The 26,394-nt window shown below is 39.0% G+C and overlaps 2 protein-coding genes across 2 annotated transcripts; both read right to left on the bottom strand.

The window, feature by feature from the left end:
* Nucleotides 1–1,341: 1,341 nt before the first annotated feature.
* On the bottom strand, nucleotides 1,342–8,398 carry LOC309495449 (retinol dehydrogenase 8-like; the record flags this gene model as incomplete). Its single annotated transcript, XM_082165246.1, has 6 exons — nucleotides 1,342–1,732; nucleotides 2,327–2,510; nucleotides 2,720–2,813; nucleotides 2,955–3,134; nucleotides 3,321–3,482; nucleotides 8,293–8,398. The coding sequence occupies 6 exons, from the start codon at nucleotides 8,396–8,398 to the stop codon at nucleotides 1,505–1,507; spliced, it is 954 nt and encodes a 317-aa protein (XP_082021372.1). The 3' UTR covers nucleotides 1,342–1,504.
* Nucleotides 8,399–12,467: 4,069 nt separating this feature from the next.
* rdh8b (retinol dehydrogenase 8b) lies at nucleotides 12,468–23,495 on the bottom strand. Its single transcript, XM_082165245.1, has 6 exons — nucleotides 23,256–23,495; nucleotides 19,328–19,489; nucleotides 18,000–18,179; nucleotides 16,887–16,980; nucleotides 14,025–14,208; nucleotides 12,468–13,109 (listed from the first exon to the last, which is right to left on the bottom strand). The coding sequence occupies exons 1-6, from the start codon at nucleotides 23,359–23,361 to the stop codon at nucleotides 12,882–12,884; spliced, it is 954 nt and encodes a 317-aa protein (XP_082021371.1). The 5' UTR covers nucleotides 23,362–23,495; the 3' UTR covers nucleotides 12,468–12,881.
* Between the last annotated feature and the right edge of the window lie 2,899 nt (nucleotides 23,496–26,394).

Here is a 26,394-nt window from a genome sequence, read left to right as displayed (position 1 = left end):
GATGTAGTTTATACTTAATATAAAATCTGAATCTGAACAGCTTATGTGAGTTACTCAAAGGTTTAGGTGGATTAACCATATGGACATTTGGGCAACTGGCCAGGGGCACCACGTCCAGGGGGGCAAATAATTTTTCTCCGGTTAGACAAGCTATGCATTCTCAAACATCTTTCCAGCCATGACCTATATATACCCTTTCATCAGAATGTTCTAAATTCCCTGAATGTTTTGATGAAAGTTTTTTTATTTTCCCCACATGAATCCGTGGACGCACGATCTATCACCAGATTTTGGGACTGGGCTGTGTGGTGTTGTCTCGTGTTTCTTCAACCCAAATGAAACTGCCTTGCTCTGAATGTGTGAATTTCTATACAGAGCATCAGCCTTGCACTTTCACGTTGTACTTTGCAGCCGTTGGCAAACAAGAGAGGGGCAGAGTGTAAAGAAGTGACTTTTAAAATTTTATTTTTAGTTCAAAACCTCACAAAACTATGTAGTTACAGATATTATTACTATTGCAAACAAGACCTTTTGTTGCCCATAATCTGAAGTGATTAACAGTTTGGATTATCATGATGTCAATGATCAGTTTGCATTACAATATTAAAATCTAAGAAACATGTGATTTTAGTGGGCTGTTGGTTGTGACTGGCTTAGACCTAGGCATGTTTTGAGTCATTTTTCAATTGTCCAGATTTAGTTAAGATTGTTTTAATTATATTTGCAGCATGCTTTGTTTGAATGTATATCTTTTCTTGAAGTGAAACTGATGGTTATTATATTACACCTGTAACAGATGGGTTCACTAGTTCTAACATGTATAATTTTGCTGCATACTTGCAGCAGATTATACCTAAAACAGTTGGGTTCACAAGTTATAATTTAACAGAGAACACTGTAAAAAGCAGTAACCTAATTTTGTAAGAATTTTTCTACTTCAGCTAAATTAAACTTAAAATGACTTATGTTGATGTATCCTTCTGTTATCAGATAAGTTTATAAATATGAATTAATTTTGAGTTTAGTATAATTATAATAATAATAATAATAACAACAATTAATGTAAATTATCACATTTTTATGCAATTTTTTTTAAGTTATTGGGGGGCACTCTAGGTGTCAATGCCCAGGGGCACCAAAGTATCTTAATCTGCCACTGGTTAAAATGAATCAACACTTCTGTAACAATATTTGTATGTTTACAATTTAATCTGTAGAAAGACAAAAAAATTAAGATTTCAGAGTTAAAAACAGACATCATCTGTTTTAGTGTGCGTGATTTTGAGAGAGAGTGTTTGAGTGTTTGTGAGAGAGTTTGAGAGTTTAACCATTCATAGTGCAACATTGGACCCTTAAGGTGTAAATTCAGTTTAGCTAAAAATATCCAGATACTGTAGAAACCAGCTGTAAAGAGAAGCAGTGTTCACACACAGGTACATTTCTGCATGTTAGACTGTTAGACTAGACGACTGATTTTTGTAAGTATCCACAGGAGATGTGTGTGTTAGATTGGTGAGATGGTTCGTCTCCGTAACCATTCACAGCTCAGGAACTTCATGATTCTCATGCTAACATGCATGATTCCCCCCAGGTTATACAGCATGTGATAGAAGGTGTGAACCGACAGGCTGCGTGTCTCGTCTGCATACTTCAGCGCCACGATCGGAGTGTAAAGAGGATTCGTCAGGTTATGGAACGGAGGTCGAGGCGACTCAATCACCTTCTTAGTGCACTGCAGAGACAGAGAGAGTGAGTGAGTGATCCTCCTTAGCCTGTTCAAGATAAGCTCATGTGACTTTATTCACATTACTTTTTCATTATTTTGTCATTTTATTACATTTCACATATCCAAACTAATGCAAGATAACTATAATAATACCTGTAATGATAACTATATTCACGTTCATACCAGAGGACAACTATAACGATAACTAAATTAACGTCCACACAAACGGACGATATTCGTAAAGATAACTACTTTTGGTCTCCACGCCAATGAACGATAACTATAACGATAACTATATTCATGTCCACACCAATGGATGATAACTATAAAGATAAGTATTTTTGGCCTCCACACAAAGAGATGATAAATGCTTGAGCTTTTTAAAGATGGTGGATTTGGAATGGCTGTCAATGTTTTAATCGTTCATCACCTGGAAGGAAATCTCTCTGAAAGTGATTCCAGCGATATCGTTGCTGTGTGTCGTTATTTTAGTAATAGTGTGGACTTTGCTATTCTCTTAAGTGTTGTAATGATTATTAAAGCTATGTTTCTAGTTATGGTTCTTGGTGTGAACAGGTATGAGTTCACGTGCGTTCTGACCTTGGCGATTTCTTCAGGTGTTTGTCCCAGGCCTTGAAAGAGGTTCACTTGGGTGGGCAGGTAGCAGTTCCTGAAGTGATAGAGCGTCTCAGGATCAGCACCGGCGAACTCTTTCTTAGAAACGTCTGTCATCAACTTCATCTCAAACTCTGTGTTTACAGGCCCGGGCTCGATCATCGACACACTGACCGACAGACAGAGATGGGAAAGTATGTCAGACTGCAGTGAGAGGCATCAGCACAGATCTATAATCAAAGGAGGAACCCTCTAGAACCCTCTCAAGCACAGATTAATGATGCTTTTGTTTTAGTGACAAAGCTGCTCTTTTAGTTATGGAATATATATTAAAATAATATTTTAAGGCAATGTTTAATGGCAAACACTAAGACTCACGTGACGTTAAACTTGAGCAGCTGGATGGCGAGACCCTCACACAATCCCTCCGTGGCGAACTTCGACGCGGAGTAGACGTCATTAAACGCCACACCTGTGAAGAGCAACACAAATCTGCTTTGTGTTTCTGTACACTGATGTTTCCACTTGTGTGTCATTCAGCAGACCCTCATTAAAGGTACGAGCTCTTCTACTGTTCCTCAAGAAGAAGTGTCTGTGTGTCTGACTGTCTTACCATGCAGGCCCAGCACACTGCTGATGACGAGGATGTGTCCAGAGCGTCTCCTCTTCATGTCGGGCATGACCTCTTTAATCATGCGCACAACACCGAAGAAATTGGTCTCGAACACCTGCTTCATGTCGTCCAGACTGAGAGCCTCAATGGGCCCCACCAGACCGACGCCAGCGTTATTGACTACAAACACACAGATGAACTCTGGCTGAAGCTGAAGACTTAAAAGAGAAACTGACGCTCAGATTCATCATCTTAACCGGAGCAGAACATAAGCCATCAGAGACAGATCTGTGTGTGTGTGTGTGTGTGTGTGTGTGTGTGTGTGTGTGTGTGTGTGTGTGTGTGTGTTTGTGTGTGTGTACTCACTCAGTATGTCTATATGTCGATCTTTGACGCTGTCGACACACTGTTTGACAGATTCATCACTGCAGACGTCCAGCGAGAGCAGAGACAGAGTTCGTCCGTACGCGTCTCCAGCCGCTTCAACCAACTTATCCTTCCGCTTCAGATCCCGCATCGTAGCTATGACTGAACACACACACACACACACAAATGAATGAGTCAGACTTTACAGAGAGCTACAACTCTCCCATTGTCAATACAAGATCTTGGACAAACAAATGAATGCAACTCTTGATGGAAATATGTTTGTTTTTTTTCTGGCCAGGTAGTGAATAATATGAGAGATTGATCAAGTCCATAATCAATCAGATCTGATTAATATTGGCTGCAGAGAGTTTCTGTCATCATTACCTCATACAAACATCAGAGAAACAAACTCAACAGCCTCTAAACAGCCATTAAGCTGCTGACTCACAGAAACAATCCTTTTAGTCTAAAGTTCTGCCTCCATGAGTCAATGAATTCATTACTCTTACCATGCTAATCATAGCAGAACCATAGTAATCTGAGATCTAATTCAAACTCTGCTAGTAGCGCTTTTTCATTGTTGTTTATGCAGCATCGAACTTAACTGAACCAACATTGAACATCAGCACTGTTATTGAACTGAACTGAACCAACATTGAACATCAACACTGTTATTGAACTGAACTGAACCAACATTGAACATCAGCACTGTTATTGAACTGAACTGAACCAACATTGAACATCAGCACTGTTATTGAACTGAACTGAACCAACATTGAACATCAGCACTGTTATTGAACTGAACTGAACCAACATTGAACATCAGCACTGTTATTGAACTGAACTGAACCAACATTGAACATCAGCACTGTTATTGAACTGAACTGAACCAACATTGAACATCAACATTGTTATTGAACTGAACTGAACCAACATTGAACATCAACACTGTTATTGAACTGAACTGAACCAACATTGAACATCAACACTGTTATTGAACTGAACTGAACCAACATTGAACATCAACACTGTTATTGAACTTAACTGAACCAACATTGAACATCAGCACTGTTATTGAACTGAACTGAACCAACATTGAACATCAACACTGTTATTGAACTGAACCAACATTGAACATCAACACTGTTATTGAACTGAACTGAACCAACATTGAACATCAACACTGTTATTGAACTGAACTGAACCAACATTGAACATCAACATTGTTATTGAACTGAACTGAACCAACATTGAACATCAACACTGTTATTGAACTGAACTGAACCAACATTGAACATCAGCACTGTTATTGAACTGAACTGAACCAACATTGAACATCAACATTGTTATTGAACTGAACTGAACCAACATTGAACATCAACACTGTTATTGAACTGAACTGAACCAACATTGAGCTGACTCTACACTACTGTCTTCAGTTGAGCTGCTTATTGCTGAACTGAGTTGGTTTCATTATGATTTAACTTTACCAGAGCATGTGAGCGCAGTCAGTGATAATATTTCCTCTGGAGCGGAGAGCATCTTTCTGAAGATTTCTCGCTCTGTCCACTCAGGGCCGCTTGCTCAACCCAGAATGCCCTGTGTGATATGCTGGTTTGAAAACATGTGAAAGAAATAGGGCTGACCCTGACGAAGGTTTTTCTAGTCGACTGGTAGTTGTACATTTAAGCCATTAGTCAACTTATCGCACATTTATATTAATTTAATTTCTTAAATATATAATGGAGAGAATACTAAACCATAATGTGCGTTTACCTAGACTATGTATAGTAATATTGCCTATTCTGAGCTGGCAAAAGTAATGATTATGAATGTGTCAAAAATAGTAAGGAGACATTTTATTTGTTTATTAATAACTACTTTTTTCTGTGTCAGTGTCTACAAATATGAAGTTGACGATGCTGATGCCATCTCCACAGTATAGTGGACGCGCCTATCTGGAGAAATCCAACTTTCTTATGAATTATATAAACATGGTGAACGCAAGAGGGAGGGGTGGGCTCCTCGTCCTCTGAGACCTTGAGAAGGCCCTCGTCGTTTTCCTCGCCTGAACCGGCCGGTTCGTCAACGGTGAGGAGGTTGCCCACAGGATTGGGCTGGTCAGCCAAGTTGAGGGATGTTTTGCCCCGGGAGGCCCCCACTAGCACGTCGTCGTCACCGCGTCCCCCTTCCCAGTCAGAAAGGCCAAGCTCGACGCACTGGGTCGTGCCAACTTTAAGACGGTGCTGCAGGAGCTTCTTAGGCAGCATTAGGTAATTGCTGCAATTCTCCACTTCTCCAAAAGCCTCTTATGTGTGCTTGAGGCCAAAGCATACCAAACACGGCACTGGTGGGGGTCTTTAGTGGCGATCAGCACACCACGCGCGGCCGGGAAGGCACATAATAAGCTATTCAAAGAGAAGCAGCAGATTTAGAAAGCGACATACCGGCGAAAAACTAAAATCCGTGGCGGGCAGCCGTGGAAAGGGGAGCAGGTGAGATAATGCAAGAGCGTCGGTGGCTCATCATTTATTTTTAAATTGCACGAGTGCACGTGCAGATCAGAGGCACGCAGTAAAGGAAGATACAAACAGACCCACGTATTCTTTTCACACTATACGCTTAACCTTGGCTTAGTATTTTTAGCTATCTGCAAATTATAATGTGTTTTGACCAAGCTCATTTATTAAAAACTGCATTAAACTTCAGACATGTAATTCTGCTAAATATAGTTATGTTTATGAATAAATTACCCATTTCAGCATTACAATAAATCTCTGTAGCTTATCGGCCTACCATCCTATTGTTATAAAAAATTTAATCTAAAAATGAAAACAACATGCAGGGAACGTTCTGGGTATGTTCTCTTTAGGTTAAAAAAAAAAAAAAAAAACAATACAGAAAGTTTCAGTTCCCCCAAAAAATAACCAAACGGGAACCATATGGAATTGTTATGGGAACGTTTGTGTTTGCTGGGATAATGACGTTATTGTCTTCAGAGGTGGAAGTAACGAATTACAACTACTCACGTTACTGTAATTAAGTCGTTTTTTTGGGTACTTGTACTTTTTTGAGTATATTTTTAAATCTGTAATTTTACTTGTACTCAAGTACATATTAAACTAAGTAATCTACTTCGCTACTTGTAAAATCACATTTCGTTACTGAGTACAATTTGAATTGGCCAATAAAAATATTCGATCGTAAAAGGACCAATAACCCCCCTGATATCCCCCGCCAGGTTTTGAAGGGCTGATCATAAGTGAAGGAGGCGAGGAGCTCAGAGTGATTGATGGCTGGACTGAAAGTTTGGAGAAACAACAATCTACATCGTAGTATTGTCAAAATATCTATATTTTTATACATATCAATACTAAAATATCTGTCAATACTCATTTTGGCCTATAGCCTACACCGATACTATAACGTTACCAGCTGCGCATTCTCTAATCTCATCTCAACGACAGCGAGTTTGACACACCCGCCTCCTCTCAGCACGGGATTGCAGGTAGGCCTATTACGCATAATTGTATTAATACCTGCAAGTTTCTATGGCATATTTTAATGGCAAATGTCACGAGTGCAATAGCGCGAGGGCACATTCATGTAATCGCAGAAAACTGGACGCGAGCTCTCAGATACGAATGAACTGGACTCGGATATTGAGTGTGCGCTCTCGGACTGTGTCATATCATGTGTAATCGCGAATCTCTCCAAGTGGTTCTCACTGCAGACTCAAATGACGTCCAGCTCCAATCTCTCCATGCTCTTTAATTAAACGTTGTCAAAAGTTATGAAAAATCTAGTCTTTTTTGCAAATTAAATTCAGTTTGAAATCAAGCTTCCTTGTGCTGTGTGTGAGCTATTGCAACAGTTAACGTTACCCTATTGTAAAGACAAATACACTGAGTGAGTAAATATTTAAGTTAGATTATTGTAATGGTTATTGATCAATATTTAAATATGTAAACAAAAGCCTAAATTAAAATCTCACTGTATAAAGTGGACGTGTCTCTTCAGAAGACTTGAATTAAACTTTTCCATTCAAATAGATTACTGTTGCAATGAGTGTTGTGCTTTTCAATGCTTGAAAATAATGATTGCCTTGACAAAATGGATGGACAAAAATGTAGATATTAAAATATTTAGTATGTGGTAGTTTTCCCGATGGTATTAAAAATACTGACATATTTCAAGGTATCATATTGAAGTTAGAAATTCCAGTATCATGACCACTTATTAATGTCCTTCGACAATAAGGTAAAAAAACGTGTTAAAAGTAGCTATTTTCTACATAAATCTATGATTTGGTTGAATATTTATTGGTAATACATTAACTATCGCCAGCTAAAAAGTAACTAGTAACTAGTACTCTGAGTAGTTTTTGAGAAGAGTAATTTGTACTTTTACTTAAGTACTTTTTTGACACCACTACTTTTACTTGTAATTGAGTATTATTTCAGTAATGTAACGGTACTTGTACTTGAGTACAAATTTTCAGTACTCTTTCCACCTCTGATTGTCTTGCAACATTAACTTATTTGATGAAATATTTGATGAAGTTTGAATCATTTATTCTGTTACATATGTTTAATACTGTGAAGCTGCTTCTTCAGAGAAACGATCTAAAGTGCTGTAAAATACAGGAGATTTTACTTGTTTTATGCCTAATAAAAGCAGGTCTGACAAAAAAAAAAAAAAAAAAAAATCCTACAGATGTTCATGGAATGTCCATCATCCGAATAACATTCCTCAAGGAATCCCGTAAGATCCTACTTAACAAAGTGGTTCTTCTGAACAGTGACATTTATACCCAGTCGGTTCTTGTTTGATTCATTAGTTGTTCCTTTAAGAATGTTTGGCAAACTAAAGTAGCAATAACTGTACTGTGGTATTTCACCAGAAATCTTGATGTATTGATCTGTAGCCTATTATGTGTGTCTTTGATTATCATTGATTTGGTTCTTACCGTAGTATCGCTTGTTCTCGTCCCTCGCGAGGCGCACGGCGATGGCCATCCCGATCCCGGACGAGCAGCCGGTGATCAGCACCACTTTCTGGCCCTCAGTTGCCATGGTTTCAGCGGAGTAACGGAGCGCGGACTGCGTGCGAGTCTCTTCAGCGGATCAGCGCACATGAACGCGCCCGGATTACTCCATCCTTGCCAGATTTATCATTCGCACAGTTTGATAGTGATTCAGCAGATAGAGATCGATCGCCTATGTAAAGTGCACAGGTTGCATATTAAAGTCCCGGGTTTTATATTTAAAAATGCCCTTTAACTAATGATCAAAATACAACCAAGCAACGCTTAGAAAAGGCAAAGCTTAAAAATAGTATAAATAATTCACTTGCATATATTGCAATATTCACTATATAATATTAATTATAATATTGTGTGAATGGAAGAGTAGCCTATGTTTTGAATGGGCGGACGAGACACAATATTCCCCCTCGAGCAGAAACCGTTAAACGTCAATCACTGAGCGCGCGCAAAGGGAGTCTGACAGGAGCTTTTCTGGGATAATTTACCACACGGTCTGTGCTTTTACTTCACAACAACTGACTTTCATTATACAAACATATGACAGTGATGTCATCGCATTTAGGCGTAGACGAATAAATAAATAATAAAATAAGACGCTGGTAATGTGCCGATTACTGAGATAAACTTTATTGAGTGAGCGCACAATGGACTTATCAAATGGATTTGTTTCCTGATATGATACATGTCCGCATATTTGGATATGACTTTTAATTGGATATGATTCAAATATCTTTGTATCTTAGACCATTTGTAAATGGTTGTTTCACCTTTAATTCTCTATAGAAACAAGATAACACGAAAGAGGAAACTTCAGTCCGGGTGACGCAGAATGATAAGTGAACTTCGAAACAAACTTGTCACGTGAAATAAATTCTGGATAAATTTAAGTCCTGTAGGTAATCATGTAATAGAGACTTCTTAAACTTAATCAATGAGAAGAAGACGCTGTTTCAGAGACCACTGAACTGTCACACGTCACACCTCATGATAAGATCAGTAGTCCTCTAAGTCATCTCGTATTATCATTTTATTGTTATTATTTATTTACCTTCATTTTACCTGTAAGTCTCATTGAGATTAAAATCTCTTTTGCAAGAGAGACCTGGCCAAGGTAGCAGCCATACAGTAAGTTAACATTTTGAAATAGCCTACACAATAGAACAGAAATATTAGAATATAGTATCCTCTTGACAAAAGAAAATCACAAGCCTCCATTACCACTCTCTTTATAATACATTTACATTCACCAATAGACACAAATTTGTCTAGTTTTAGATTTTTGTGCAAATTATTCCATGCCCAAAGCTTATAATGTTTTCTCATGGTTTCTCCTGATTCCTCAGAGTCTCTGTCTCCAATAACAACATGGGCAAACACACACTTGTAAATCCTCTTTTACATCCACATGTACACAGTCATCAAATCTTTATTGGAACATGACACGTTCACATACTGCAATTACATTATGATTTCATTTTTAATATTCATTGCCATTCAGAGGAACTTAGCCACAGTTTTCTGAATAGGGGTGTGCTAATATCTGTATCTGTACCAATCTAAAAATGATTTGATTTCTATCTGTATTCTGATAAAAACAGTGGGTGGGGGTTTATCTGAAAGTATGTTAAATTACATAAGAAGCTAGTTTTAAATGTAGTTCTGTTCCTTTCATAGTTTTGTACACCTCATCCTTGTACACCTCATAAAATTATTTTTTTTTTATTATAATTATTACATTTCTTAATATATCTTTTAATTGTCAGAGAGCCGATAGCCTCTTAGGCTGTGTTTCAATATGCACTTGCGCTTCAGGTGACCCGAGTTCAGGTCACTTTATTCATAGAGTTTACACTCATTCACTCAAAATACAAGGTTTAAAACATTTAAATAGACATATCAAAAAGTAGAAAATGTGTACGTTTTAATATTTTATTTGATATTACTTTTGACAAAGCTCTGATTTCTGAGAGTCACGCGGAGACAGCAACGTTGCTATTTGATATCCGATCATGCTCATTTTATTCAGAGTTTACACCCATTCACAGACACTCTTATAGCAAAGTGTATTTTAGAGGTTAATGCATAATATTGTGCTATGATACCCTGGTTCACCTGTTATCCAGCAAACACGAGGAGTGAATTTGTCTGCCCAGTATTTTTCCTATTATTCAGTGGAATTCGTTATTTGTTTTGAAGCCATTATCCGTGTCTTCCCGAATAAGGTATTTGACTTCAGGCACATCCATAGTTCTAATTCTTAAAAAAAATAAAAATACAGATTAATAAGATTGCTGTAAAAATCATCAAATTAAATAATAAAAGTACATTTGCGATTAATTTAAACATGAAGTGGTTTATGAATCACTGATGTCAACCGATGACAGTATGAATAATCATGAATGTGATGAGAGATCAGCAGAATGAAACACGGAGGCTGAATTCACTCTTAAAGGGATACTTCACCTCTGGAAAGTTAATGTGTATTTAAAATGGGTCATTTATGTAGAGTAATGTGAAATTATTTTTGAATTTGGAACTTTCTAGACTGAGAAAAGCCCCCAAAAATATTTTTGGCTTATGTGGATGAAAGACAACAACTCCCAGAATGCACTTGCTTCACTGCCCTAGGAGGCCACTCCCAAGCCACACCTACCGGTAAGAGAGCGCGCAGTTAAACAACAACAAGGCTAGGCTACTAGTGAGGCTCCGTGACGAGTTTGCACAGGATTTCGAGATCGCCCAAAATGTCCGGGATTCGGCTTTTGCGTTCTACAGTCGCCATTCATTGTGTTTACTGTGGCGAGCAGGACGAGGCTGAGGGGCGCGGGAGAACGGCGCGAGGCCGGTGGCGTGATTACTGATGAGCGACACCTGTGAGACGCACGCGCACAGGTCTCGTATCTCTCACGGAGGTGCGGGAATTTTCTTAGCAATGTTAAAACGCACATCAACCGATCACTTGTTTAGCGTTCATGTAAACACTACATTCAGATTCACCAATCGGAATGAATTCAGTTAGATTGAAACAAAAGGTGTGCATGTAAACAATGAATGGCGACTGCAGAAAGCAAAAGCCGAATCCCGGACATTTTGGACGATATCGACGGCCGGACATGTCCGGGAAAAAGAGGATGGTAACCCCTACTACTCAGCTTTCTCCTACTACTCAGCTTTCTCCACAGAACAAGAGCCTGCTAGCTTAGCTTCCAAAGAAAGATGGCTGACACTATGTGTACATTCTGTGAGTGAGATCCCTCCCTCTATGGGTGGGTTGAAAACATGCGGGACAGCTCCTCCTACTGGCTGTAGTCTTTAGCCTCTGGCCAAAAAATGATGATTTTTGCGGCATCTGAGGATTTTTTCCAGACAAAAAATACATAAATCTCTCGTCTCAGGGGGATATGAGGGTGGAGGGTGGAGGGTGGAAAGCACAGCAATTCGAAAATACTACAGGTTTTCTACTAATACAAAGCTTAATGCTAAATCCTGAAGTATCTCTTTAAAGGCACACTATGCAGTTTCCTTCTTTTTTTTTTTTTTTTTTAAACAGCAACCCCTAGAGTCGCTGTGGAGTACTTGTATTTAACGTTACTGTCGTAAATACCACTCACGCAGAGCTGTCTCTGCACTCTTCCGACCGCGCTTTCTTTGTTTACTTCATTGACTCTACCATGATTCACGTCTGAAATGCGTGCTATTGTCTTCCATAGAGGCTGCTTCATATGTTGTTGATAACCTGCATTGCTGGTTTTGCCAACGGCGTCTCTCCTCCTCCTCCTCCTCCTCCTCCTCTTCCTCCTCCTCGCTTTGCTATCGGGCTGATTCGCCCTAACACAAGTTCGTTTACCTTCGAAATGATTTTGAAGCTGGTATATTAAGGTACAAATCTTGCATAGTGTGCCTTTAATAAATCACGACTCCTGATAGTGTGCTTTATTTTTTCACACACTGTCTGACACTAAATGAATTGTGCAGATCAGTGACGGTACACACACTCACAGTATCGCTGTTAAACACAGATGATCACGGTGTAATTCCAGTATTTCAGGAGCTTCAGAGCTCAATCTGCTGCCTTCATCACCACAACATCCTTTATTAGATTCACTTTACTATCTGCTCTGTTTCATCTCCTCAAAAATATACACTAAAATAGTGCTTTATATACTATCTTAAACTATAAAATGAAATCTTAACAGCTTATGTGAGTTACTCTAAACGGTTTAGGTTATAATGAACCAATACTTGTCTAGACTTTAATCTGTATAAAGACAAAAATAAAGATTTCAGAGTTAAAACACATCATCTGTTTAAGTGTACTTGAGTTAGAGAGAGAGAGAGTGTATTTTTGTGTAGGTGTAGTCTGGTTAAAATATCCAGAGACAGTCCAGAAACGAACCCAACTGTAAAGAGCAGTACAATGTTCACACACAGGTACGTTACTGCATGTTTGTGTGCATCAGTTAGACTAGACGACTGATGTGATCTGTAAGTATCCACAGGAGATGTGTGTGTTAGATTGGTGAGATGGTTCGTTTCCGTATGCATCCACAGCTCAGGCACTTCATTAAGCTCACACTAACATTCATAACTCCTCCCAGGTTATACAGCATGTGATAGAAGGTGTGAACCGACAGGCTGCCTGTGTCGTCCGCATACTTCATCGCCACGATCGGAGTGTAAAGAGGATTCGTCAGGTTACGGAACGGAGGATGAGGCGACTCAATCACCTTCTTAGTGACCTTCAGAAACAGAGAGAGTGAGTACTTTCCTTTAAATCTTCAGCACCTCATTAAAGAGAGCTCATGTGACGGCATTGTTCTTTTATTAAATTTCACACCAAGAACAATAACTATATCATAACTGTAGCAATACCTTATAGTTGACGATAATGTTCAGTTTAATCTAAGTGTACACTTTTTTTTCCCATCATTTGCTGCTTTAAAGCAACACCAAGGAACTTTCCCTCTGCGGTCGCCCTACAGGTTGGAAGCGGAATTGTCCATTACCGCTGTCGTAAATAATTTCGCTGCCCGCAGTCTACCGTCGCACGCACGCTCGCTGTTTATCCAGCACCGGCTTTGGAATGAACGATGTCCACAGACAAGGTAGAGTATGTTGCATGATTTCATGAAAGTATGATGTATTGCGACATCAGAAACGAAGAAAAACAAAATAATGACTATTGTAACGCTTGACGTAAAGCAAGCCAGATTTGTAGTTTTCCTTTGTCTCATTAGAACTGCAGAAACGGGACCCGATCTGGCAATCTTACATAGTATGGTTATAGCAGTTAAAGGACCGCAAAGCGAATCCAGAAGTGCCTTTCACCCTGTTACGACTTGATGAACCACTGAAACGATTTTGGAAACATTATTTTAAGTTAAAAAATCTTACTTGGTGTTGCTTTAAATGCTCAAGCTCTTTAAAGCAGAATTGATTGTGATTGGCTGTCAATGTTTTAATCATTCATTAGGTGGAAATCATTCCAAAAGTGATTCCAACAATATCATTCCTCTGTGTCATTTTTGTTATAGTTGTTCCGTGGACTTCACTAATATCTTATAGAGTAAGAGCAATTATTAAAAGTTTATGGTTATAGTCATCATTATAGTTATTGTCCTTGTGAACAGGCCTTAATTCACACGTGTTCTGACCTTGGCGATGTCCTTGGGCGTTTGGCCCAGGACTTGGAAGATGTTGACTGCGCCGGTCAGGTAGCAGGTCCTAAAGTGGTGGAGTGTCTCGGCATCAGTTCCGGCGAACTCTTTCTTAGAAACGTCTTCGATCATCCTCATCTCAAACTCAGTGTGTACGGGCCCAGGCTCGATCATTGACATACTGACAGACAGACAGAAAGATGGGAAATCAAATACACACACCACCATCCAGGGAAAGAGGCATCAACTCAGATCTGTAATGAAGCAGGAGCTGAAGAGATGGCAGGCAGAGATATTATTAAACAAACAAACAAACAAACAAACATACATACATACATACATAAATGAGTAACCAAGAAACACAAGAAACATGAACCAAAGAGCAGGGATATGCACCATCTACAACTTACAGAAAACATAAACTGACAATGAACAAGGGAAACACAAGGGCTATATTTACACAAGGGGTAACAAGTTAACAAAACAATCCTGGGAACAATCAAGAATAATCAAGAAAACTACAAAGATCCCCCCTCCCATTAGTCACTTTCAGACTCTCCATGACAATCCAAAAAACAAAACACAAAAGTCCAGGTGGGTGGTGGAGCAGAGGCAGACCAGGGGAAGGGATATAAGACCAGGCCTGTAAGGGGCAAGTGGGTCTGGAGACTGAGGCGTACAAGGGGGTCAGAGCACCGCAGAGGAGCCAACGGAGCTGGAGACCAGCACTAACGAACCGGCGGAGCTGGAGAGCACAGCAGAGGAGCCAACGGAGCTGCAGACCAGCACTAACGAACCAGCGGAGCTGGAGAGCACCGCAGAGGAGCCAACGGAGCTGCACACCAGCACTAACGAACCGGCGGAGCTGGAGACCACAGCAGAGGAGCCAACGGAGCTGCAGACCAGCACTAACGAACCAGCGGAGCTGGAGAGCACCGCAGAGGAGCCAACGGAGCTGCAGACCAGCACTAACGAACCGGCGGAGCTGGAGAGCACAGCAGAGGAGTCAACGGAGCTGGAGACCAACACTAATGAACCGGCGGAGCTGGAGACCACAGCAGAGGAGCCAACGGAGCTGGAGACCACAGCAGAGGAGCCTGGCCTCTCTCGATCTCCACTGTCATCTCTCCCCCTTTTATGCTTCCACTCCTCCGTGAGAGATACGAGAGTGGTGCGTCGCGCAGCTAGGTGTCGCTCATCATTAATTACGCCACCGGCCTCGCGCCGCTCTCTCACGGCCCTCAGCCTCGTCCTGTTCGCCACACTTATTTTTTTAGATCTTCGACGTCCACATAATTTTTTCTTACACTGGGGACCACCACGGTGGAGCCAGCGGAGCTGGACACCATGGCAGAGGGGGTCAGGGGGTCCGGGGACCATGTCAGGGCAGAGACAAAGCACACAAAGTTCGGGGGGCACAGGGAGTTCAGAGTTGGCCTCCATGGACATAATGTCGTCAGAGGGTGCAGAAGGTTTAGAGCCGACCTCTTTAGCCGTGGCAGACGCCGTCACCTCGGGAGAAGTGTATGCGGCCCAGACACACAAAAGTGTGGTTGCCGTGACTGGTTGCTCACTGAGAGTGCTGGGACCACCAGGCTGGGGAATGCTGAGACCCATGGTAGGCCAAGCTCCAAGGCCACCGGAGCTTGAGGCACATAACCCCCCCACAGAAAACAATGTTTAGGGGAAGGGTCTTCCTCCACCACCCCAGTCGAAGTGCTCACTCCACAACATGTCACTCGAGGACCAACACAGGAAAGTAGTCATCTTAAAAGTTAATTGAATCCAGAACGGTAAAATTAAATGAGGGAACTGTTCAGAAAGTGAGTATGACAGGCTAAGTCCAAAAACTCAAGGCTGTAGTCCTCGAGGGAACGCTCGCCCTGGTGCAGAAGGATGAGCTGAACCCCTGCTAGATCCAATTGTGCTCAGTCATTCTGTAATGAAGCAGGAGCCGAAGAGATGGCAGGCAGAGACACGGATCTATGTTCAGGGGTTTTATTAAACAAACAAACAAACAAACAAACAAACAATCAAACATGCATAAACAAGAACAAGGAAAACACAAGGGTTATATATACACTAACAATAAACACATGACAAGACAATAAACAAGAAATCTACAAAGAACTACAAACATGGCACTCGGGACAGGAAGTAACACAAATGTCCAAACAAGAAATTGGGAACATACAACAGGATCTAGAACCGCTGCCCTGAAGATGATTCTCTTGAACAGCGGTTCTCAACTCTGTGAAGGAGAAGACAATGAGTGGCTATGTAAAATTAAACAATTACAAGTAATTAGGTCAGCAGGGTTTACACTCTTTATGACTAATTAATTTTCATGACTTTTCTTGTCATTTGTGATTACATTATAGAGCTTGACATAATTCTTTTTTTTATGACATAATTTTTATAAATCATTGTTGTAATATGAATTTGCATGGGAAACCTGGCTTTTCAATTTCATTTATTTGAGGGACAAATTAAAATGTTGGTCAGCTTATATCTTGGTTTCTAGTTACTTTAGCTAATTGTAATGCTTTGTTGTTACTCATTTTAAGTCATCTTGTGGCCCGCTGCTTGAGAACCACTACTCTAGATCTTCTCTTAGTTCCTGATCTGTGATCTTTTTTGGGTTTGTACCCGTAACAGCCTCTCCACACCACCAGAGGGACCTCTCACATTAGTGTTATTCTGCTAATGTTCCTGGTGTTTGATCACTGATGTAAAGAGCCAAAGAGTGTTAGATACTGAAAATCAAACGACAGGAAGTGTAAACGAGAAGATGAAATGTAGAAGTGTAGAAATGAGCTTAATAGCAAACGCTGGTGTTGAGAGTGCAGTGAAACTCACGTGACGTTAAACTTGAGCAGCTGAACGGCCAGACTCTCACAGAATCCCTCTATGGCGAACTTTGACGCGGAGTAGACGTCATTAAACGCCACACCTGTGAAGACCAACCCACGACACAGAGGTACGTCTCTTACCACGGTTTTATAACTTTTGAGTTGTGAATGTTCTGTACACTGATGATGTTTCTACATGTTCGTCATTCAGCAGATCATCTGTCTTCATCCACATGAAAGGTAAGAGATCTTCTGCTGTTCTTCAAGGAGAAATATACAGTCAAACCAACATTTATTCAGACACCTTCAACATTTCTCATATTACAGTTTATTCGCTATAGTTTAGAAAATGGTAATAAAATATGACAAGAATTCAGAGTTATCAAATGTTATCTCACAAATGAATTAAGTTGAATATGTCACATGTTAAATTTAAGTACACAATTAGATAATACAAATTTAGCTCAACCAATTACCAAGCAATGCTTAATTTTGTTCAGTCTAGCGTTAGCAATTAAATGAAAAACACTGAAGCAAAAGATGGTCAGGTCAAAGTTTCGGAATATTTTTTGGTTGCATATTTTTAAAGATTTTACTGGTAGTTGTCACGGTGTGGTGCGGGCAGAAGAATACAAAGTAGAGTCAAAAGTTCCAATGCAAACTTTTACTAACAATAAAAAATCAAACTGGTACATTAAAGACAAGCAGAGGGTTCACACACACTTAATGCGACATAGATCAGAGAATGAATAAGGTAACACACAGGGCTTATATACATAGGGAAACAGATCAGGGAAACGAGACACTGCTGACAAGACTAACGAGGTAACAGGTGAGATAGATTAACTAATGAGGGTTACCATAGAAACAAATGAGTGGCGGGAAAACAGAACACAGATTTTCTCTCCTCACTTACATAAATAAACGATAGTGTCCTGCACCCACTTGTAAAAAAATATCAAAAATGATATCTGGTGTCTGAATAATTTTTGGTTTGACTGTGCGTGTGTCTAACTCATCAGGACAATAATCCTCAAGTAGAGGAAGTACCTTAAGAAGAACCCTTAATCGCAATAAATGCAAATAATTACAGTGAAGTGAATAAACAGCCAGTGTTTACCCTGCAGGCCCATCACACTGCTGATGACGAGGATGTGTCCAGAGCGTCTCCTCTTCATGTCAGGCATGACCTCTTTAATCATGCGCACAACACCGAAGAAATTAGTCTCGAACACCTTTGCCATGTCCTCCATACTGAGACCCTCCACCGGCCCCACCAGACCGACGCCAGCGTTATTGACTGCACACACAGATCACAGGCACTTCACTACTCATGTCAATGGATTTATGGCCTGTTCACACCAACACCAATATTCGGCACGAAATTTCCATCTGGTTTTTTACATTCGATTTATATGGAAGCTTGTTTCTGCTACGGAATTAATCCGAACATTATGTAATCTAATGAATCTAATGAACATTATCAAAAAAGAAAATAATTGTGTATAACAGCATCTTGATAATCAAACAGCATATATTATACTGCTGTATTTCTGCTTTTCTATAAGCGCCACCTACTGTCAAATAGTGAAATTGTATTTTCATTCATCATTCGTTGGTTTTTATTGGTTTATTTCGTTGTTGTTGTTTTTTTTTCACACGTTTTTATTGAAAGATGAATGAATTTCACTATTTGACAGTAGGTGGCGCTTATAGAAAAGCAGAAATACAGTACAGCAGTATAATATATGCTGTTTGATTATCAAGATGCTTTGTTTTGCATTGCACATTTTTTTATTGATAAGACTAAATTTCTCAACACTTTTGCCAAGATTAGTCTTTCTCATCTGTTCTGTCTTTGCTATAAATAATATAAAACTCTCAGTAAAAGAAAATCGTATTGACAGAATGTGTAGTTTATGTCTAAACAGATTCACTAACTGGCATTCATTCATAAAATGTTTATTGCAGAAAAAAATTTATCTTGGTGTGATCAGGCCTTTAGATTGCTTTGTCATTGTCACATCATTCTTCTTCATTACTTGATTAATGTTTCTTCCCTTTATTTACTCTGACTTTTTCTCTTTCAGGAGTATTTCTCACAGATAACCTGCCAACTAAAAACAGATTCACGAGGGAGTCTGGATTCAACAGCAGTGTAAGTATGGACCAGTTCACTGATCACTGATGATTCAGGATTCATTACTAACAGTATTCCTGTTATTTTACAGACAGTGACATGTGTAGCTGTGTTTCAGACAGATGAACACTGGATGAAGCTCAAGGTTGGAAATAGAAACTGATGCTCAGATTAACTGTGAACCTAAAGGCTAATTTTATCTGCTTAGTCTAAATCGGTAATGTAAATCTAAGCACGGATGAACACAATCCACTTGAGACGCGGCTCAGTGTGTGTGTATGTGTGTGTGTTTGTGTGTGTGAACTCACTCAGTATGTCTATATGTCGATCTTTGACACTGTCGACACACTGTTTTACTGATTCATCACTGCAGACGTCCAGCGAGAGCAGAGACAGAGTTCGTCCGTACACGTCTCCAGCCGCTTCAACCAACTTATCCTTCCGCTTCAGATCCCGCATCGTAGCTATGACTGAACACACACACACAAAGACAGAGTGAGAGAGAGAGAGGACTAGTTACTGAACACACACACAGAGAGAGGACTAGTTACTGAACACACACAGAGAGAGAGAGAGAGAGAGAGAGGACTAGTTACTGAACACACACACACATTGACATGAACATAAAACACTAGTGAATGAGTTCTACATCCAATGATGACTGAAGAGATTTAGACAAGCAGCTCATCTCCATCTGTCACTGGTGATTCATAAAGCTCATAGTCACGCCAATGTCATGGTGTAACTTGTGTGTGTGTGTGTGTGAGAGAGAGAAAGAGAAAGAGAAAGAGAAAGAGAAAGAGAAAGAGAGTGTGTGTTCTGTACAGGATGAAGAATGTCTGTGTGAAGACTAAAAACACAAGAGATCAGTACTGTCATGCCATTAAAGCACTAAAGGCTAAGCAGGGATAGAAGCCAGATCAACACACACACACACACACACACACACACACACACACACACACACACACACACACACACTCATTGATTATGAACTGCTTCCCTGCACACACATACTCTTTAATATAGTCACACACACACATACACATACACACACACACACACACACACATAATTATAAAATACAAAATGTAAAAATGCCGAATTATAGCAGCATTGAACAAGAATAAATACTCAAATATACACACGACACTACATAAAAGACAAATACCCCAACACATTATTAAAGTTTCTAAGTATAAAGTTTACACAACTGATTCCTCATAAGCCACTTTTTCATGTGATCTTTAAAAGTGTGATAAGTAGAACATTGTCTTATTGACTGCGGTAAACTATTCCAGTATTTACTCCCTATTACAGATAATACTTTATGATAGGGTGACCATACGTCCTGTTTAACCAGGACATATCTGGCCAGGATTTCGAGATCGCCCAAAATGCCCGGGATTCGGCTTTTGCTTTCTACAGTCACCATTCATTATGTTTACATTATTACATTATTTGACACTGACACGTACGTGCCAGCTTTGCAGGTCATGCATTCTGCTTCACACGGATCCCGATCGAGACGAAAACACAGGAATTTTCTTAGCAATGCTAGAACGCACATCAACCGATCACTTGTTTAGCGTTCATGTAAACACTACATTTAGATTCACCAATCGGAATTAATTCAGTCCTACTGAATCAAAAGGTGTGCATGTAAACAAAAAGAATGGCGACGAGAAAGCAAAAGCCGTATCCCGGATATTTTGGGCGATCTCGAAATCCCGGCCGGACATGTCCTGGAATATGGTCACCCTACTTTATGACCAAAAGATGTTGGCCTATATCGCACTTTCGCAATCCCCTCTAATGACAGACCTGGTACTAATACCACAATCGGTCCTCTGTTTTATAAACTCGTTTAACGGAGGTGGGGCAAGCACCTTATCAATAAACAAGCATTTTTAAAGGTTTACAAAATGTACAAAAACTCAGTAATTTTTTATTTTTTTATTTTTTTATGATACATCAATTAAATGAGAGGGTTTTTTTACCCAACACATTTATTGCCTTCTTATACAGTGATTCTACTAACTTTAGAGTTGTGTTAGCATAACTTATGACCAGATATTAAAACAATACTCAATATGTGAAAAATCATTGAATGTAAATACAACCCGGCAGAACCGACTGTCAAAAACGGCCTAATGTACCAACAATTCTTAAAATTTAATTTTACAATAATTGACAACTTTTCCATGTGACTTTTAAAAGTTACAGTAGAATCACTCAAAGATACGTAAACGCTTAAACAACTTCAAGCTCTTCCCCTCTCAGGAATACCTCTGAATCTGTCATCTCTACTATCTGTTTTGCAAACATCATAGGGTTTTTTGTGTTCAATAATAAACCTGTTCATCATAGCCGAAGTCAAAGCAATCAAAGATTTTTCAAAGTTATTAGCATGGGTAAAAATGACTAGATCATCTGAACTTTTACACCTTTACATACTCATTAATATAAAGTGAAAATAAAAACGGTCCCAAGACGGAGCCTTGTGGAACCCCTGGAGGCAAGCAAGGTAAGAAGACTTTGAACCATCAATACACACACACACACTGTTTCCTATTTAAAGGGATACTCCACTTTAAAATGAAAATTCTGTCATCATATACTCACCCTCATGTTGTTTCAAACCTGTATGAATTTCTTTCTTCTGCTGAACAGAAAGGAAGATATTTAGAAAGAATGTCAGTAACCAGACAGTTTCTGGTCTCATTGATTTCCATAGTATATATTTTTTCCTACTATGGAAGTCAATGAGACCAGAAACTGTCTGGTTACTGACATTCTTTCTAAATATCTTCCTTTCTGTTCAGCAGAAGAAAGAAATTCATACAGGTTTGAAACAACATGAGGGTGAGTATATGATGACAGAATTTTCATTTTAAAGTGGAGTATCCCTTTAAAAGATATGATTTTATCCAAAGTATTGCTTCCTCTGCCTTCTTTAGATCTAAAAAGAACAGCACCAACACAAACACACACTTATATCTAAAAAGCATTTGACTTTCTCAACAAACAAACAATTTGCTGATTCTGTTGAATAATTGCTGCGAAAACCAAATTGCATTGGATGTAAAGTAAACCCATTATTTAGATGATTTTTCTGCGACCAGATATAATTGGAAGGATGCTAGTTGGCCTATAAGTATTAAAATTTGATTTATCTCCAGATTTATAAATTAGGGTAACTAAGGAATTAGGAAAACTAAGCAGGTGGAACGACTGCTTGCCTGAAGGTCAAATTTACCATGTGTTTTATTGGGCGTAGTAAAGAATCTTTATTTGATATCAAAAATGTTGTATCAAGCCCTTTGCTTTAGAGCTTTTTAATGCGTTAATAACATAATCTACTTGCAATTAAATGACTTCCTCTATTTGAAAAATAGATTGAGCAAAATTCATAGGTCTGTAAGTAATATCTTTTAAGGTTAAAAAAAGTGATATTTCATCAACTGAATTTTGTAAATGTGTATTAAAAAATTAGAAGCTATATTTGATGAATCCTTATAATGAAAATATTGTACATTTGTAAGTTAAAAAACTTTTATCCATGTTATTTTGTGTTCCAACTAATTGATTAATAGTTTGCAAGATTTCCCCCCCATCCCCTTTTGACTCCTCAATAATGTCCATAAAACACTGTCTTTGGCCTTTCATAAAGTCTGTATTACTTTATTCCTCATAGAAGTACATTTGTATCGATCAGTAATAAGACCAGAATTCAATGTTTTTTTAAGGAGCTGATCTCTATCCTTCATCGATTTCCTACAATCATTGTTAACCCAGAGCAACGTATTCCCTTTTATTTGTATTAACCGCCCCTTCTAGTGAACAACTCAAACACTTCTTTAACTTTTCCCAGAAAATAATCACAACCTCTCTCACTATGTCCCCACTTCAATCCAATCAATCTCTTTCAAAGCTATTCCAAGATTTTGTTGCTGATTTTAGCGACCATATCATGATAAGCCGTGGTTTTAATGAATTTTAAAAACGTTGTTTTTAAAGATTTCATGAAAAGAAAATTACATTATGATCAGACAGCCCTGTCAAAAGATTTTAATGCTTTAAAAAAAATTCAGGTTTATTTGTAAACGATAGATCTATTCTAGTTTTAGAACGAGGTTTTATTCTAGTGGGCTGTTCTAACAGTTGTCTAAAATTAAAATTGTTAAAAACTGTGTACATTTTTCCCATTAATCTCGGGTCCGGTCCGGTTCTTACCGTAGTATCGCTTGTTCTCGTCTCTCGCGAGGCGCACGGCGATGGCCATCCCGATCCCGGACGAGCAGCCGGTGATCAGCACCACTTTCTGGCCCTCCGTTGCCATGGTTTCACCGGAGCTTTGAAAGATCAGAAGATATCATAAGATCAGCAGTGCAGGAGAACGCGAGCGCGCGCAGTCACGGGAACGCGCGAGATTCTGTCTCTGCTCACAGTTCGAAGGTGAGCGCCTTTATAAACCACAATCATGAACTACTTATAAACACTTTATGCCTACACTTTACTGAAGCAATCATATTTAGAGCTGTAGAGGGGGCATAGTTATCACTGGTGTTGTTATTTAACGGGGTTCCTTCGACTGCTAAAACGAAACTATGTTAATAACTGTAATGTGTATAATGTAATGTTTTTATGTGTATAAATAAAGCCTTGTGATGTGTTCTGTGCTAGACTAACTGAGACTGTCACAGCTCTTATACTGTTGCCCTCTCGCTGGTCTGATTCATTGCTTCTATATTCTCCTCAGTTGTATGTCGCTTTGGATAAAAGCATCCGCTAAATGATTAAATGTAAAATGTGTCCTATTTTCCATCAGTGTCAACAACACGACCGTCTCTAGCGCCACCCAGCGGTCAAATTACTGTACTGCCTCTGAATCTAATATTACATAATGTTTTCATTTTGAATTATATGGACAGCATAACATTTTTAATGGAATATTGCAGTGTTTATTCTAAATGATTTAACGGTGCACATCATTATTGAATCAGAATAACTTTCCTCTTGCTACGGTGGCCGAGAGAGCTCAACGCGCTGCAACTGAAGAAAACACATGCAAATAGAAAAACACCTGCAAATTAAGAAAACATCTTCATCAGTTTCACAACACATGTGTGCTCCAAATACTCACAACACAACCAAATACAGAAACGCGCTGCAAAAGTTCACAACACAAACAAATACAGAAACGCGCTGCAAATCGGACAGAACACAACGGAAATGTTTCCGGGGAACCCAATAATATTATGTGACGGACCCGGCTGGGACGTTTTTTATTGCTCGTGAGCATTACCTATGTATGCCCTAACGTTACTCCCTTAAAAGGGCAGACGGCAGAGCCCTTGACGTGGGCACTTTGGAGGGAGCGGGGCACTTGTGTGCCATTATGTAGCCGTTTGGAACCGTTTATATACTGTCTATGTTTGGAACGGACTTGATGAAGGGAGCAACGAAAGCCAATGTAATTTCCTCATTATTTTCACCTGGGATGTTCCCATGACAACGCAGCGTCTCATATTTGGACCTCTTATAGCCTACTGTCTATGATTTGGACCCTTCATTCTAACATTTCTTATGAAACTTATTTTAACATAACATGAATGTGTACAATGTAACTGATGTATAATATATTTCCCTCATGTTCTTTTTCTCTATCTTTTTTTCTTTAATTTATTTTAGTCTTCAGCTTGTTCTTTTCTGATTAGTATTCTTATGACATTGAACATATTATAAATACATTTTGTATATTGTAGGCTATACAAAGTTGTATGTTATAAACGTGTAATCTCTGTATGTTTTGCAACAAAAATAAAATAATAAATTAAATTAGACAGCTGTAAGCACGTCCCAGTCGGGTCCGTCACTTATTGGCTTCCCCGGAAACATTTCCGTTGTGTTCTGTCCTATTTGCAGCGCGTTTCTGTATTTGTTTGTGTTGTGAACTTTTGCAGCGCGTTTCTGTATTTGGTTGTGTTGTGAGTATTTGGAGCACACATGTGTTGTGAAACTGATGAAGATGTTTTCTTAATTTGCAGGTGTTTTTCTATTTGCATGTGTTTTCTTCAGTTGCAGCGCCTTGAGCTCTCTCGGCCACCGTACTTGCAGCATCTCTTCTCTTCTCTGATGACGAGGGCGGGGCAACCTGTCACTCACATGAGATCAGCCAATAGCAAACTAGGGGTGTAAATCGGACAGTTCATCACGAAATGATATGATATCAATTCTCTCAGCCAGCGATACGATATTTGCCGATACCTCAAAAAATGATGCAATACGTTTCAGGGCTATATCGATTGATGTATCGATATTTAGATATTATGTGCCAAGTTTACACAACCAGTTACATCTTTATTAACTCACAAATGCAACCAACATATGAATGTTTAATTAAACTCTTTGAAAATTGCACACCCTCTCCCAATTAGGACATTTACAACAGAAGAGTTCATTTGCAAAAGGGTAGTTGACGTGACGTGGCTTTTTCACCGTCACAGAAGATAAAAAATAATTTATTTCACATTTTCATCATTTAGAATACTATAAATGGTTAAACATTTTCTTGTTTTACATGAATTTGTTGTTTAAATACCCGAGTTATTTTTATTTTTTTTACAACTTTGAGCCAAATCTCAAAATCGTCCTATGGTGTGACGGTAGACAACATTATTTCATAAATATTAACTTTTATAAATAAAGAAAATAATGTTTAAACATCTTAATGAACACTCCTGGCATAATTGTGCAAGTGTCTATTTCACTAAGTGGCCATCACGTTTCCTATACATACATTTCTAAAAGTGTAGGAATTTAATAAAGTTTGTCACAGAAAAAAATGTCCTTTGGTGTTATGCAATAACCTGATATTAAGTTGGGCAATATCATGGACAACTAAATTTAGTTGAAAGGCCCCATTCAAGGTCATGTGACTGAAGACCCCTATGAAGCCCATGAGCAGTGCACATGGCAAGTATTTCTCTCAGAATTGTTCAAATATTTAACTATGTTTTCAGACCACTGAAATTGTTACGTTTTTTTTGTCGTTTAGTGTGACACTCCTAAATATAATTTTCTAATAAAAATTTGTATTTTTAACAGCAAGACTATGTAATATTATGCAAATGTATCATGCCAATTGCTAATAACAGTTCAGCTAGTATTAGCATGGTTATTAACTGCCACAAAAGCTCAAATGTCCTTTGGTGTGACAGAAAATGTCACTGGAAATGTCCTTTGGTGTGACGCTTTGGCCTGTCACACCATAGGACACAGATGTCACACCATAGGACAAGACCTTCTTAAGAAGCTTTTAAGACGAATATATAAAGTTTCAACAAAAAAAACTATGTCCTCCTTTATTATT

This window comes from Leuciscus leuciscus (assembly GCF_965113295.1).
Source record: "Leuciscus leuciscus genome assembly, chromosome: 3".
NCBI lineage: Eukaryota > Metazoa > Chordata > Actinopteri > Cypriniformes > Leuciscidae > Leuciscus > Leuciscus leuciscus.
This window is presented reverse-complemented; position numbering and strand designations above follow the sequence as displayed.